General features: G+C 37.9%; 1 protein-coding gene across 3 annotated transcripts in view; it reads left to right on the top strand.

Annotated features, from left to right (window-relative positions):
- The window catches only part of GABRA2 (gamma-aminobutyric acid type A receptor subunit alpha2), a 156540-nt gene that overhangs the window by 50906 nt on the left and 90221 nt on the right, over positions 1-15413 (top strand). For all 3 annotated transcript variants that reach the window (XM_068975088.1, XM_068975087.1, XM_068975086.1), the window contains exon 3: positions 12581-12648. In XM_068975088.1, coding sequence (XP_068831189.1) covers positions 12581-12648 — 68 coding nt within the window. The remainder of the gene's footprint in view (positions 1-12580; positions 12649-15413) is intronic.

The following is a 15413-nucleotide window of genomic DNA, read 5'->3' as shown; positions in this document are numbered from 1 at the left end:
AATCCATGAGAATCAATGTGCATTCATTCTCCTCTTCCTTTTTTTGTTCGATTTGCTTTACTAGTGCTTTGGGGAGAGAAGAATGTCTTCAGCTTCCTCACAAAACTAAGCTGTATCCTAACATATCAAAAGAAGACATTTCAAAGAGAGAGACAAATCGTCTACCTGCCAATGGTTCTAAGGACCAGAACAGTCCCAAATCCTGTTGAAGATAGATAAACTCTCCAGTGATATCAAAATCAGATTGATTTGAAACCCATAATCAGTGACTGTCATGATGGGTTACGTTTAATTTATCCTTTGAGGACTTTGTATCCTGGCCATAAACATGCAGACAACTTAATCTTGTTTAAGTGTGCTAATGTTAGACTCTCAGTCATGTCTGACTCTTTGTAATCCCATGGACTGTAGCCCTCCAAGCTTCTTTGTCCTTGGAATTCTCCAGGCAAGAAAATTGGAGTGGGTAGCCATACCCTTCTCTAGGGGATCTTCCTGACACGGGGATCAAACCCGGGTCTCCCATATTGCAGGCAGATTCTTTACCATCTGAGCCACCAGGGAAGCCTTTGATTCTTGTTTGGGATCCCCAGATGGGCTATACTTTCTAAATCAATGCGTTTTCATTAGGAGGAAAAATAAAAGATAAAAGATAAATAAAAATAAAAGATATGGGGCAGTCCTAAGATGGCGGAGGAATAGGACGGGGGACCACTTTCTCCCACACAAATTCATCAAAAGAACATTTCAGTGCTGAGTAAACTTCACAAAACAACTTCTGAATGCTGGCAGAGGACATCAGGCACCCAGAAAAGCAGATCATTGTCTTCAAATACAGGTAGGAAAAATATAAAAGATGGAAAAAAGAGAAAAGAGGTAGGGAGGGAGCTCCATCCTGGGAAGGGAGTCTTAAAAAGAGAGAAGTTTCCAAACACCAGGAAACATTCTCACGGCCGAGTCTGTGGCAAGCCTTAGAAGCACAGAGGGCAACATAACAGGGAGGAAAAATAAATAAATAATTAAAAGCAACAGATTATGAGCCCAACGGTAACTCCCCCAGCGGAGAAGCAGTGCAGACACCTGCATCCACCACTAGCAAGCGGGGCCTGGGCAGGAAGGCGTGGGCTGCAGTGCTTTTTAAGAATCGGGCCAGAATGCTCTGAGCATAACCAGAGTGAACTAACTTGGGCTAGCCAACCAGATTGTGGGATAGCTACTGCGTGAAAAGCTCTAGCATAAGACACCACCAGGACTGCGCACAGAACAAAGGACAGAATAATTAGCCCGCTGCAGACCATCCCCCTCCGGTGACAGGCAGCCAGAGCCAGAAGGGCTGGAAGGGGGGCAATCGCAGCCCCAGAAAACCTTCCAAACTGCAAGCAAGCTTCTTTGCTAACTAAGAATTCTTGGGGTTCTGGACAGTCACCTAATAAGGGGCTAATAGGGGGCGCCAGTTGTACACCCAGAAAACTGAGCAGCAGGGACAGGAAAGGCGATAAGTCGCAGCGACTGCGCTCGCCAAATTCCCAAGCTGCTCGGACCTGGGAAGGGCACAAAACACAGGCCCAACTGAGTCTGCGCCTTTGAGGACTATGTGAGTGCCTGAGCTTGAGCGGCTTAGACTGGGGAGGTGCATGCAGCCTAGGGCTGGCCTCAGATGGTTCCTGGCGGAGCAACCTAGAGCCTGAGTGGTGTGTGCCATGAGCGGCGACAGGCCCAGCAGGGCTGAGACACTGTGAGCACATGCCAGTGTTATTTGTTTGCAGCATCCCTCCCTCCCCACAGTGCGACTGAACAAGTGAGCCTAAAAAAAAAGTGTCCACCACTGTCCCCCTTGTGTAAAGGCAGAAAACAGACACTGAAGAGACCAGCAAACAGAAGAAGTTAAAACAGAGGGAACTGCCTTGGAAGTATAGATCTTAAGAAATATAAGCCAGGGAACGATCCGAAAATGAACTGACCCCACACTGCCCACAACAACACCAGAGAAAAGTCCCAGATTTACCTTGACTATTTTTATGATCATTCTTTTTGTTTCATTTTGTTTTTTTCTTCTTTTCTTTTTCTTCTTTTTTTAAATTTTATTTTAACATTTTTTAAATTTTTAAGTTCTTAAAGCAAACGCAATATATATTTTTCGTGTGGTTGTTGAGGTTTTGTTTAAATAATTCATGTGACTTTTTTTTTTTTTCTTTCTTCTTCTTTGTCTTTTCTTTAATATTGTATTTTTGAAAATCCAGATTCTACTCTAGATTTTTAATCTTTGCTTTTTGGTATTTGTTATCAATTTTGTACCTTTAAAAACCCAATCTTCAGTACCCATTTTTACTTGAGAGTGAGATTACTGGCTTGACCACTCTCTCCTCCTTTGGACTCTTTTTTTCTCCACCAGGTTGCCTCTGTCTCCTCCTTCCCCCTTCTCTTCTCTACCCAACTCCATGAATCTCTATGTTTTCCAGATGGTGGAGAACACGTAGGGAACTGGTTACTGGCTGGATCTGTCTCTCGCCTTTTCATTTTTCTCTTTTATCCTCCTGGCCACCTCTGTCTCCTTTCTCACTCTCCTCTTCTCTGTATAACTCCATGAACATCTCTGAGCGGTCCAGACAGTGGAGCACACATAAGGAAGTGATTACTGCCTAGCTTGCTCTCTCCTCTTCTGATCCCACCTCATCTCATTCCACTCATCTCTAACTCCCCCCTCCCTCTTCTCTTCTCCATGTAACTCTGAGCCTCTCTGAGTGTCTCTCAATGTGGAGAAACTTTTCATTTCTAACCTAGATGTTTTATCATTGGTTCTGTATAGATGGAGAAGTCTTGAAGCTACTGTAAAAATAAAACTGAAAACCAGAAGCAGGAGGCTTAAGTCCAAATCCTGAGAATGTCAGAGAACTCCTGACTCCAGGGAACATTAATTGATAGGAGCTCATCAAACACCTCCATACCTACACTGAAACCAAGCACCACCCAAGGGCCAACAAGTTCCAGGGCAAGACATACCACACAGGAACACAGGAACACAGGAGCACACCCCTGAACTTCAATATACAGGCAGCTCAAGTTACTCCAAAACCATTGACATCTCATAACTCATTACTGGACACTTCATTGCACTCCAGAGAGAAGAAATCCAGCTCCACCCACCAGAACTCTGACACAAATTTCCCTAACCAAGAAACCTTGACAAGCCACTAATACAACCCCATCCACAGTGAGGAAACTCCATAATAAAGAGAACTCCACAAACTGACAGAATACAGAAAGGCCACCTCAAACATAGTAAAACCAAGATGAAGAGACAGAGGAATACCCAGCAGGTAAAGGAACAGGATAAATGGCCACCAAACCAAACAAAAGAGGAAGAGATAGGGAATCAACCTGATAAAGAATTCTGAATAATGATACTGAAAATGATCCAAAATCTTGAAATCAAAATGGAATCACAGATAAATATTCTGGAGACAAGGATTGAGAACATGCAAGAAAGGTTTAACAAGGACCTAGAAGAAATAAAAAAGAGTCAATATATAATGAATAATGCAATAAATGAAATCAGAAACACTCTGGAGGCAACAAATAGTAGAATAATGGAGGCAGAAGATAAGATTAGTGAAATAGAAGATAGAATGGTAGAAATAAATGAATCAGAGAGGAAAAAAGAAAAACGGATTAAAAGAAATGAGGACAATCTCAGAGAACTCCAGGAAAATATGAAACTCTCCAACATTCGAATTATAGGAGTTCCAGAAGAAGAAGACAAAAAGAAAGACCATGAGAAAATACTTGAGGAGATAGTAGTTGAAAACTTCCCTAAAATGGGGAAGGAAATAATCACCCAAGTCCAAGAAATCCAGAGTCCCAAACAGGATAAACCCAAGGTGAAACACCCCAAGACACGTATTAATCAAATTAACAAAGATCAAACACAAAGAACAAATATTAAAAGCAGCAAGGGGAAAACAACAAATAACACACAAGGGGATTCCCATAAGGATAATACCTGACCTTTCCATAGAAACTCTTCAGGCCAGGAGGGAATGGCAAGACATACTTAAAGTGATGAAAGAAAATAACCTACAGCCCAGATTACTGTACCCAGCAAGGATCTCATTCAAATATGAAGGAGAAATCAAAAGCTTTACAGACAAGCAAAAGCTGAGAGAGTTCAGCACCACCAAACCAGCTCTCCAACAATTGCTAAAGGATATTCTCTAGACAGGAAACACACAAAGGGTGTATAAACCGGAACCCAAGACAATAAAGTAAACGGCAACAGGATCATACTTAATAATTACCTTAAATGTAAATGGGTTGAATGCCCCAACCAAAAGACAAAGGCTGGCTGAATGGAAACAAAAACAAGACCCCTATATATGTTGTCTACAAGAGACCTACCTCAAAACAAGGGACACATACAGACTGAAAGTAAAGGGCTGGAAAAAGACATTCCATGCAAATAGAGACCAAAAGAAAGCAGGAGTAGCAATACTCATATCAGATAAAATAGACTTTAAAACAAAGGCTGTGAAAAGAGACAAAGAAGGCCACTACATAATGATCAAAGGATCAATCCAAGAAGAAGATATAACAATTATAAATATATATGCACCCAACATAGGAGCACCGCAATATGTAAGACAAATGCTAACAAGTATGAAAGGGGAAATCAACAATAACACAATAATAGTGGGAGACTTTAATACCCCACTCACACCTATGGACAGATTAACTAAAGAGAAAATTAACAAAGAAACACAAGCTTTAAATGATACAATAGACCAGTTGGACCTAATTGATATCTATAGGACATTTCACCCTAAAACAATGAATTTCACCTTTTTCTCAAGTGCTCATGGAACCTACTCCAGGATAGATCACATCCTGGGCCATAAATCTAGCCTTGATAAATTCAAAACAATTGAAATCATTCCAAGCATCTTTTCTGACCATAATGCATTAAGATTAGATCTCAATTACAGGGGAAAAACTTAAAAATTCCAACATATGGAGGCTGAATAACATGCTTCTGAAAAACCAATGAATCACAGAATAAATCAAAAAAGAAATAAGAATATGCATAGAAATGAATGAAAATGAAAACACAACAACCCAAAGCCTGTGGGACACTATAAAAGCAGTGTTAAGGGGAAAGTTCATGGCAATACAGGCATACCTCAAGAAACAAGAAAAAAGTCAAATAAATAACGTAACTCTACACCTAAAGCAACTAGAAAAGGAAGAAATGGAGAACCCCAGGGTTAGTAAAAGGAAAGAAATCTTAAAAATTAGGGCAGAAATAAATGCAAAAGAAACAAAAGAGACCATAGCAAAAATCAACAAAGCCAAAAGCTGGTTCTTTGAAAGGATAAATAAAATTGACAAACCATTAGCCAGACTCATCAAGAAACAAAGGGAGAAAAATCACATCAATAAAATTAGAAATGGAAATGGAGAGATCACAACAGACAACACAGAAATACAAAGGATCATAAGAGACTACTATCAACATTTATATGCCAATAAAATGGACAACATGGAAGAAATGGACAGATTCTTAGAAAAGAACAACTTTCCAAAACTGAACCAGGAAGAAATAGAAAATCTTAACAGATCCATCACAAGCACAGAAATTGAAACTGTAATCAGAAATCTTCCAGCAAACAAAAGCCCAGGTCCAGATGGCTTCACAGCTGAATTCTACCAAAAATTTAGAGAAGAGCTAACACCTATCCTACTCAAACTCTTCCAGAAAATTGCAAAGGAAGGTAAACTTCCAAACTCATTCTCTGAGGCCATCATCACCCTAATTCCAAAACCTGACAAAGATGCCACAAAAAAAGAAAACTACAGGCCAATATCAGTGATGAACATAGATGCAAAAATCCTTAACAAAATTCTAACAATCAGAATTAAAAAGATCATACACCATGACCAAATGGGCTTTATCCCAGGGATGCAAGGATTCTTCAATATCTGCAAATCAATCAATGAAATTCACCACATTAACAAATTGATAAATAAAAGCCATATGATTATCTCAATAGATGCAGAGAAAGCCTTTGACAAAATTCAACATCCATTTATGGTAAAAACTCTCCAGAAAGCAGGAATAGAAGGAACATACGTCAACATAATAAAAGCTATATATGACAAACCCACAGCAAACATTATTCTCAATGGTGAAAAATTGAAAGCATTTCCCCTAAAGTCAGGAACAAGACAGGGTGCCCACTCCCACCACTACTATTCAACACAGTTTTGGAAGTTTTGGCCACAGCAATCAGAGCAGAGAAAGAAATAAAAGGAATCAAAATTGGAAAAGAAGAAGTAAAACTCTCACTGTTTGCAGATGACATGATCCTCTACATAGGAAACCCTGGAGACTCCACCAGAAAATTACTAGAGCTAATCAATGAATATAATAAAGTTGCAGGATATTAAATCAACACAGAACTCCCTTGCATTCCTATACACTAATAATGAGAAAGCAGAAAAAGAAATTAAGGAAACAATTCCATTCACCATTGAAATGAAAAGAATAAAATACTTGGGAATGAATCTACCTAAAGAAACTAAAGACCTATATATAGAAAACTATAAAACACTGATGAAAGAAATCAAAGAGGACACTAATAGATGGAGAAACATACCATGTTCATGGATTCAAAGAATCAATATAGTGAAAATTAGTATACTACCCAAAGCAATCTACAGATTCAATGCAATCCCTATCAAGCTGCTGCTGCTAAGTCACTTCAGTCGTGTCCGACTCTGCACGACCCCATAGATGGCAGCCCATGAGGCTCCCCCATTCCTGAGATTCTCCAGGCAAGAAAAGCTACCAGCAGTATTTTCACAGAACTGGAACAAATAATTTCACAGTTTGTATGGAAATACAAAAAAACCTCAAATAGCCAAAGAAATCTTGAGAAAGAAGAATGGAACTGGAGGAATCAACCTGCCTGACTTCAGGCTCTACTACAAAGCCACAGTCATCAAGACAGTATGGTACTGGCACAAAGACAGAAATATAGATCAATGGAACAAAATAGAAAGCCCAGAAATAAATCCACACACCTATGGACACCTTATCTTCGACAAAGGAGGCAAGAATATACAATGGATTAAAGACAATCTCTTTAACAAGTGGTGCTGGGAAAACTGGTCAACCACTTGTAAAAGAATGAAACTAGAACACTTTCTAACACCATTCACAAAAATAAATTCAAAATAGATTAAAGATCTAAGTGTAAGACCAGAAACTATAAAACTCCTAGCGGAGAACATAGGCAAAACACTCTCTGACATAAATCACAGCAGGATCCTCTATGAGCCACCTCCCAGAATACTGGAAATAAAAGCAAAAATAAACAAATGGGATCTAATTAAAGTTAAAAGCTTCTGCACAACAAAGGAAACTATAAGCAAGGTGAAAAGACAGCCTTCTGAATGGAAGAAAATAATAGCAAATGAAGCAACTGACAACTAATCTCAAAAATATACAAGCAATGTATACAGCTCAATTCCAGAAAAATGAATGACCCAATCAAAAAATGGGCCAAAGAACTAAATAGACATTTCTTCAAAGAAGACATACAGATGGCTAACAAACACATGAAAAGATGCTCAACATCGCTCATTATCAGAGAAATGCAAATCAAGACCACAATGAGGTGCCATTTCACACCAGTCAGAATGGCTGTGATCCAAGGGTCTGCAAGCAATAAATGCTGGAGAAGGTGTGGAGAAAAGGGAACCCTCTTACACTGTTGGTGGGAGTGCAAACTAGTACAACCACTATGGAGAACAGTGTGGAATTCCTTAAAAAACTGGAAATAGAACTGCCTTATGACCCAGCAATCCCACTGCTGGGCATACACACCGAGGAAACCAGAATTGAAAGAGACACGTGTACCCCAGTGTTCATCACAGCACTCTTTATAATATCCAGGACATGGAAGCAACCTAGATGTCCATCAGCAGTTGAATGGATAAGAAAGCTGTGGTACATATACACAATAGAGTATTACTCAGCCATTAAAAAGAATATATTTGAATCAGTTCTAATGAGGTGGATGAAACTGGAGCCGATTATACAGAGTGAAGTAAGCCAGAAAGAAAAACACCAATACAGTATACTAAAACATATATATGAAATTTAGAAAGATGGTAGTGATAACCCTATATGTGAGACAGCAAAAGAGACACAGATGTAAAGAACAGATTTTGGACTCTGTGGGAGAGGAAGAGGGTGGGATGATTTGGGAGAATGCATTGAAACATGTATACTATCATGTGAGAAATGAATTGCTAGTCTAGGTTCGATACAGGATACAGGGTGCTTTGGGCTGGTGCACTGGGATGACCCAGAGAGACGATACAGGGAGGGTGATGGGAGGAGGGTTCAGGGTTGGGAACTCATGTACACCTGTGGTGGATTCATGTCAATGTAGGCAAAACCAATACAGTATTGTAAAGTAAAAAAATAAAATTAAAAAAAAAATTAAAGTATAATTATAGCATAAAAAAGATAGATAAACAAACTAGAAGAACAAACAGAATATATAAAAACTTAAAAGCATCAGGAATTTCATACTGAGAGGAAATTTCATGTATTCAATGTATGTTTATGTTTCATGTTTCCAAATCATCACAAGGAATCAAAGACCAAAACTTAGAACTACCGTGAAAAGTGATTGTATGAAAACACAGTTCATACTGATTTTATTATTCTTAACTGTTTCTGATTTTATGGGCACTGTATTTATCAAACGTGTTGAGTGTCTACTTGGAGGAAGATTTGGGGTAAGGAACAGCAATTCTTTTGTGGTAGAATGGTGACAAATAATATCAGATTCCAAGTTTCTAACTTTTAATAGGAACACTGAGTGCCATGTAAACAAAAATAACTTAGAAAGTATTTGTTGACTTGAACAAACTTGACTGATGACAAATGGCACATGTAGGTGTTTTGGGAATAATCCCAGGAAGCACAATGTCTTTGTTGTTTCTGAGAGTAAAGCAAAACACAGCAATGTCTAACTTGTCTTAAAATATGTGCATGACAGTCTATTTATGCTACATGGTGAGCAAAATTATTAACATCTTGACCTTTCTGAAGAGATTTCATCTACAGTTTGATTGTACTCTTTGTATTGTGAGCTCACATACTACTTAATATTACCATTAATATCAAAATTGCAGGGGTGAAGACAGTAGAGCCTATTGTTTGGATGATTAGCTCCAATTAATTAATATCTTTTAATACAACTAATTTATTTCCCAAGTCCTTAATTATTATTATCCTTTCTTCTTAGAGCAAGTGAATGATATTTGGTACACAATCATTTGGGAAGTGATATCAACAGGCACTAGCTGAAGAAGGACAAAATGTCCAGGGAGGACAGCCAAAGCATGGTATCATCATGAGCAGGTTACTGCTGAGCACAGCTGGAGTTTCACCCCATGGAGGTCATCTGGGAAATGGTGTAGAGCATGCTTGAGAGTTGTGTCCATTGAGAGAAAGATAAAGTTGAGTTATATTTCCTCCAACTCATCAGTCATTTTTTGATGGCTGTTCCCAGGAGCACAGACTTTTCTGCAATTCCTTTCTGCCTTGTGCAGCCAGGAAAAGCCCTCAAGGAGAGAATCACAGGAGCTTACAGCAGAACATCCCAGCATGGCGAGGAATCATGATTGTCAAGGGGATATGGACAAAAGGCTGGCAACAGATGCTCCCTTGGTCTTCTATGGATGTATACTATTGTAAATGTTGTTAATATAATTATTTAAACTATCAAACTTTTGACTTGGAATCATCATTTATTTTAGTAAAAGTGATGGAACCGATATTTTGCATGTAACTCAGAATTTCTCTCCTCTCCAGGAACTTTCCTGCCTCTAGACCTGAAAACCTACTTCCATTTATTTCAACTCTTCTCACTTGACATAATTAAGGATAGTCCCTCCTCCTTCCCTCCATGTATATATTGTGAGCCTTTTTAGTGAATGCATTACATGCTTACTCAGGAATATTTCTCTTTTATTGATCTTGTCTCCTAAAAATTCAGCCGCTCCCTTAGTCCCTTCTGTCTGCATTGGCAGATACTTAACTATCTTCTACCTTAAACCAGCAAGCAAAAAACTTTCTCTCCCCTACCCCCACCTTCTCCTGTTGCTAGAGTCCCCTTCTCTTTCACAATCAAGCTTCTCAAAGAGTGTATAAAATCACTCCAGCCTTTTCCTCTTGTAGAAATTCCCTCTCTCCAAACTGGTCACTGCACACATTTTTTTATTTTACTGATGGCTCCCAGGTGTCTAACTTCAGTTACTATTCCATATCTCAGATTAGTGGATTTCTTAGCAGCAGTGACTGCATAACTCATTTCTTCACAGGGGTGTAAGTTGCATTTGAAGACTAATCTCTAGTTTTCAGGACACTTTATTTTCCTCTGCTTTTTTTTTGAATATGCATAACAGGAGAATATCCCTTGCAATGTGTAAGTTCTTTAACTGTGTTTATGAAGTCAACAAACTTTGAAATCATTTTCTTTAGGGCAACTTTGCATACCTCTGTTCTGTTTCTTGAGGTGTTTCTCCTACTGCTTAGAGCTTTGAGGGTAATCTTATTTTTTTCTCTTTAGATTCTTAATTGGCACCTCATTGCATTTTTTAGGATGACCATATTCTACCTTTCTTTTTACTTGTCATGTGGTGTGTAAGTAGGTATTCTTTCATATTCTTAGCATGAATATTTTCATGTATTTTTATCATCACTCTTTTCTAACTTAACAACTCCAGACTGAGGAGAATACTTCCATTTGCGTATATTTGGGTGAAGACTACCTTAACATTTTAATTTCTCTCCTCTGGAACATTAAGTCAATTTCTATAATGACAAAAATTTTATTCAGTTGTTTGAGTAAATGTGAGAGTATGATTGATTTGGTGTAAGTAAGAGGAAAAAACATATATAAGTCAGACTCAGGACCAGCTATTTAAGTTGTGAGACCCAGTCCAGGATGAGAATGTATCGTGCTTTATTCAGAACATAATTAAGAATTTCAGGGAAGTGGAAAGAGAACATTAGACCAAGTACAGGACTCTTCTGAGCACAGAGACCTATGTGACTGCACAAATTGTATAGCTATGGAACAGACGCTGTACAGATATTTGGGGGCAGGTGGCAGCTGAGAATTAACTTTATAGATGAGTTTCAAAACAAAATTTCATGAGTACCATTTTTTTTGGAATAAAATAGTATATAAAATAACAAAGTTGAATGAATATATTTATTTGGAACACCATACTAGGCTTTGGCACAGAGTATTGTGGAGAGTAGAATATGTCATTAATAAGAAAACAGTTTTAAATTAATTCTTGACTGAGATCCAATACTTTGTTTACCTTCTGTGCTCAGGAGCCAGATTGCATGGGTCCTAAACCTGACTCTGTCTACTCTACAGAGTGTGGGTCTTGGGGCACATTTCCTTAACTTTCCATATGTCAGTGTTCAAGTGTATTGGGATGATAGCAGAGACTCTATCTCACAGATTTGTCATGCAGTTTATTATATTTTAAGGTCTTTGAAGAGTAAACAGTCTACTCTGTTATTTCAAAATTCTTTTACTTTTGCTTTAGTAGGTACTCTATCCTAAACTTAGTTTGCTGTCTTATGGTTGTGAATTAATGTCCAGTATAATGTTAAAATATTTTGTGATATTGTTTGTGTAGAATTACACATTTGTCACTTAGCAGTTGTGCATTAAGTTCATGATGGTAGAAATTAATGATGTTATTTTTTTTCTTATAAGAATATTGAAAGGGCTTTATTTTTGATTTTTTTTTCACTTTGAGCTTTCCCCCATCGCCATTTGGCTTATTTGAAAATCAAAAATCTAAATCACCTGTTTAGCAGAGCAATCCAGTTAATTATGCTACACTTTATAAGTTACATAACTTCCAAATCTAATTCAATTTTAGCAGTTCAGGCATTCTTAAATACATTTAAAAGCAATCTTTTTTGGAAGTAATCCTTGTGATTAATGAATGTTATTTGCTTTTTTGTGTCACTGAATGATAAACCTTTTTATATTAATATGAATTATGTTTACTTATAGTGATTAGCAATGTGTTTGTACGTTATTGAGAAGATACAGTAGTTTACAGTCTACAAACTAAATCTACCATCATGAAATACTATCTGAAATATTTGGTTTAATGATCAACTTTAGGACTGTATCAAGCAGTAAAGATAGTAAGTGTATTTTATTTTCTATACTGGTACATTTAAGATAGTTTCTGAGAAATCATTCTGAGCTCAAAACAAAAGGCTCCAGTCAGGTATAGTTTCCAAAAAGAATTTCATAATTTTTCTGGGTATTTAGCATTTAGGACTGTGAGACCCTAGGGAGTAATTAAGCCATATAGCTATATTTGTTGGTTGTGAACGTTGAAAAGAAAGCAAACAGCAATATTCCCGATTATCACAGAACTTTCTCACCATGCCATGCTCTTGACCCCTTTTCTCGCCTCTGGTTCTCATAATGTAATATCTATATTCAATCTCTTTTTCTCATACCAGACAGTATTACCGAAGTCTTCACTAACATCTATGTGACCAGTTTTGGCCCTGTCTCAGATACAGACATGGTAAGTTTTGCATAATATTTTTACTTTGTATAATGGGAAGTATGGGAGATAATTCAAAATAAACACATATTTTTAGTGTTATAGATTATGTATCTGTCTCATGCCTGTTTTGCCTGTTTGCTGTGCTTAGTCACTCAGTCATATCCAACTCTTTGCAACCCCACGGACTGTAACCTACTAGGCTCCTCTGTCCATGGGGATTCTCCAGGCAAGAATACGAAAGTGGGTTGCCATGCCCTCCTCCAGGGTATCTTCCCAACCCAGGGCTCTAACCCAGGTCTCCCTCATTGCAGGCGGATTCTTTACCATCTGAGCTACCAGGGAAGCCCCACGCCTGTTTAGTCTGCCCCCATACATGGAGAGTTAAGGCTGTTAATCTACCTGTAGAATGGTGTACCATTGTAACTTAAGTGGTCAGATTAACTCTTTATATTTTATATTATTTTCAAAGCTTTCTACCCAGCTACAGTGTGGCAAACAATTGTTTAAATAAAGTAATTATATTACTGAGAAGCACTTTCTAAGATTAAAACCCCTACTTGACTTCCATACGTCTGTACAGTTTCATAGATAAATGCTTCTTACAGGTTGTGGTCATGATCAGTGTTACAAGTGGAAACCTTCTACTGCCATTGAATAAGGTGGATTTCTGGTCATACTGGTCATATCAATAAATACAGTACAGGTGGCAGAGGATGAGATGGTTAGATAGCATCACCAACTCAATGGAAATGAATCTGAGCAAACTCTGGAAGGTAGTGAAGGACAGGGAGGACTGGTGTGCTGCAATCCATGGGGCTGCAAAAAGTCAGACACGACTTAGCATCTGAACAGCAACAAACAGTCCTCATTTATAATAGATACATATAAATCAATCTAAAAAAACTAGAATCTTATCACTTGAATTCTATGGAACTGGTCTTTATTTTTCTTTAAAATGAGACCAGTAGAAGAGGGAGATTGGTCTGTTGGGTTAGAAATCAGTACACTAGACCAATCATCACTAAATTCTTGGTTGAGCATAAGAATTTTATTAGTCTACTTGCAGCAACTTCTACTGCTAGCTGTAGTGCTGTACTATAGAAATTTTTTGTATAAATAATTTTTCATCCACCTTTCTTGCTGTCAGAGAATGAGAATTAGAGGAGATGCCCTTGTCCCAGGCTTTGCCTGGCCATCCTCCATCATGTCATCCTCCCCAGTTTCTTCCTTTTATCTGATACCCCATGGGGAAGGATGACAAGCATGGATGTTTTCCATCTGGATAAACATGGGTTTAAAACTGAAGGTTTTCCTTTCTTACAGATAGTCATAAACAAGATTGGCCAGTTTTTTTGAACTATACTAGAGTTAATTTACAATATTGTGTTAGTTTCAGGTGTATAGCCTAATGATTCAGTTACTTTGTTTTCAGATTATTTTCCATTATAGGTTATTATAAGATATTGAATATAGTACCCTGAGCTATACAGTAAATCCTCATTGCTTATCTATGGCATGTATAGTAGTTTTTATCTGTTAATCATATAGTCTTCATTTATCCTTCCCCCACCTTCCCTTTGGTAACCTTAAGTTTGTTTTCTATGTCTGTGAATCTGTTTCTGTTTTGTATATACATGCATTTGTATTATTGCTTAGATTCCACATATAAGTGATATGATGCAGTATTTGTCTTTCTTTCTGACTTACTTCACTTTATACTTAAGTATAAGATTCTCTAGGTCCATCCCTGTTGACATAAATGGTGATATTTCTTTTTGTGTGTGTGTGTGGCTGAGTACTACCCCATTGTGTGTGTGTGTGTATGTGTGTGTGTGTGTGTGTGTGTGTGTGTATGTCACATCTTCTTAAGCCAGTTTTCTCTTGACAGACATGTGGGATGTTTCCATGTCTTGGTTATTCTAAATAATGCTGATATGAACATTGGGGTGCATTTGTCTTTTAAAATTAGAGTATTTGCTTTTTTCCAGATATATTTTCATAAGTGGGATGGCTGAATCATATGGCAACTCTTTTTAGTTTTTTGAGGAACCTCCATACTGTTTTCTTTTTTTTTTTTTTTTCTTTTCAGGAGCAAGGTTTCTTTTTTTAAAATTTAAATTTGTTTATTTTAATTGGAGGCTAATTACTTTACCATATTGTATTGGTCTTTCCATATATCAACATGAATCCACCATGGGTGTACATGTGTTCTCCATCCTGAACACCCCCTCTCACCTCCCTCCCCGTACCATCCCTCTGGGATGCCAGTGCACCAGCCCCAAGATCCTATATCCTGCATCGAACCTGGACTGGCAATTCGTTTAATATATGATATTATACATGTTTCAGTGCCATTCTCCCAAATCATCCCACCCTCTCCCTCTCCCACAGAATCCAAAAGACTGTTCTATACATCTGTGTCTCTTTTGTTCTCTCGCATACAGGATTATCGTTACTGTCTTTCTAAGTTCCATATATATCCATACTGTTTTCTGTAGTGACTGCATCAATTTACATTCCTGTAATTATACCATTTATTGGGACATGCCTACCTTTCCCTTAGGAGTTAGTTATGCCAATTTTGTCACAAAAATATGGTTTTCTTACACCCAGAGCCACTTCTCTGACCTCACAGTCAGAGAACGTGATGAACTTGGATGGCTGAAGATGTCAAATACAAGAGGGGTGAAAGTGAAAGTCACTTAGTTGTGTCCAACTCTTTGTGACCCCATGGACTATACAGTCCATGGAATTCTCTAGGCCAGAATACTGAAGTGGGTAGC

Source organism: Capricornis sumatraensis, chromosome 7, assembly GCF_032405125.1.
Source record: "Capricornis sumatraensis isolate serow.1 chromosome 7, serow.2, whole genome shotgun sequence".
NCBI lineage: Eukaryota > Metazoa > Chordata > Mammalia > Artiodactyla > Bovidae > Capricornis > Capricornis sumatraensis.
This window is presented reverse-complemented; position numbering and strand designations above follow the sequence as displayed.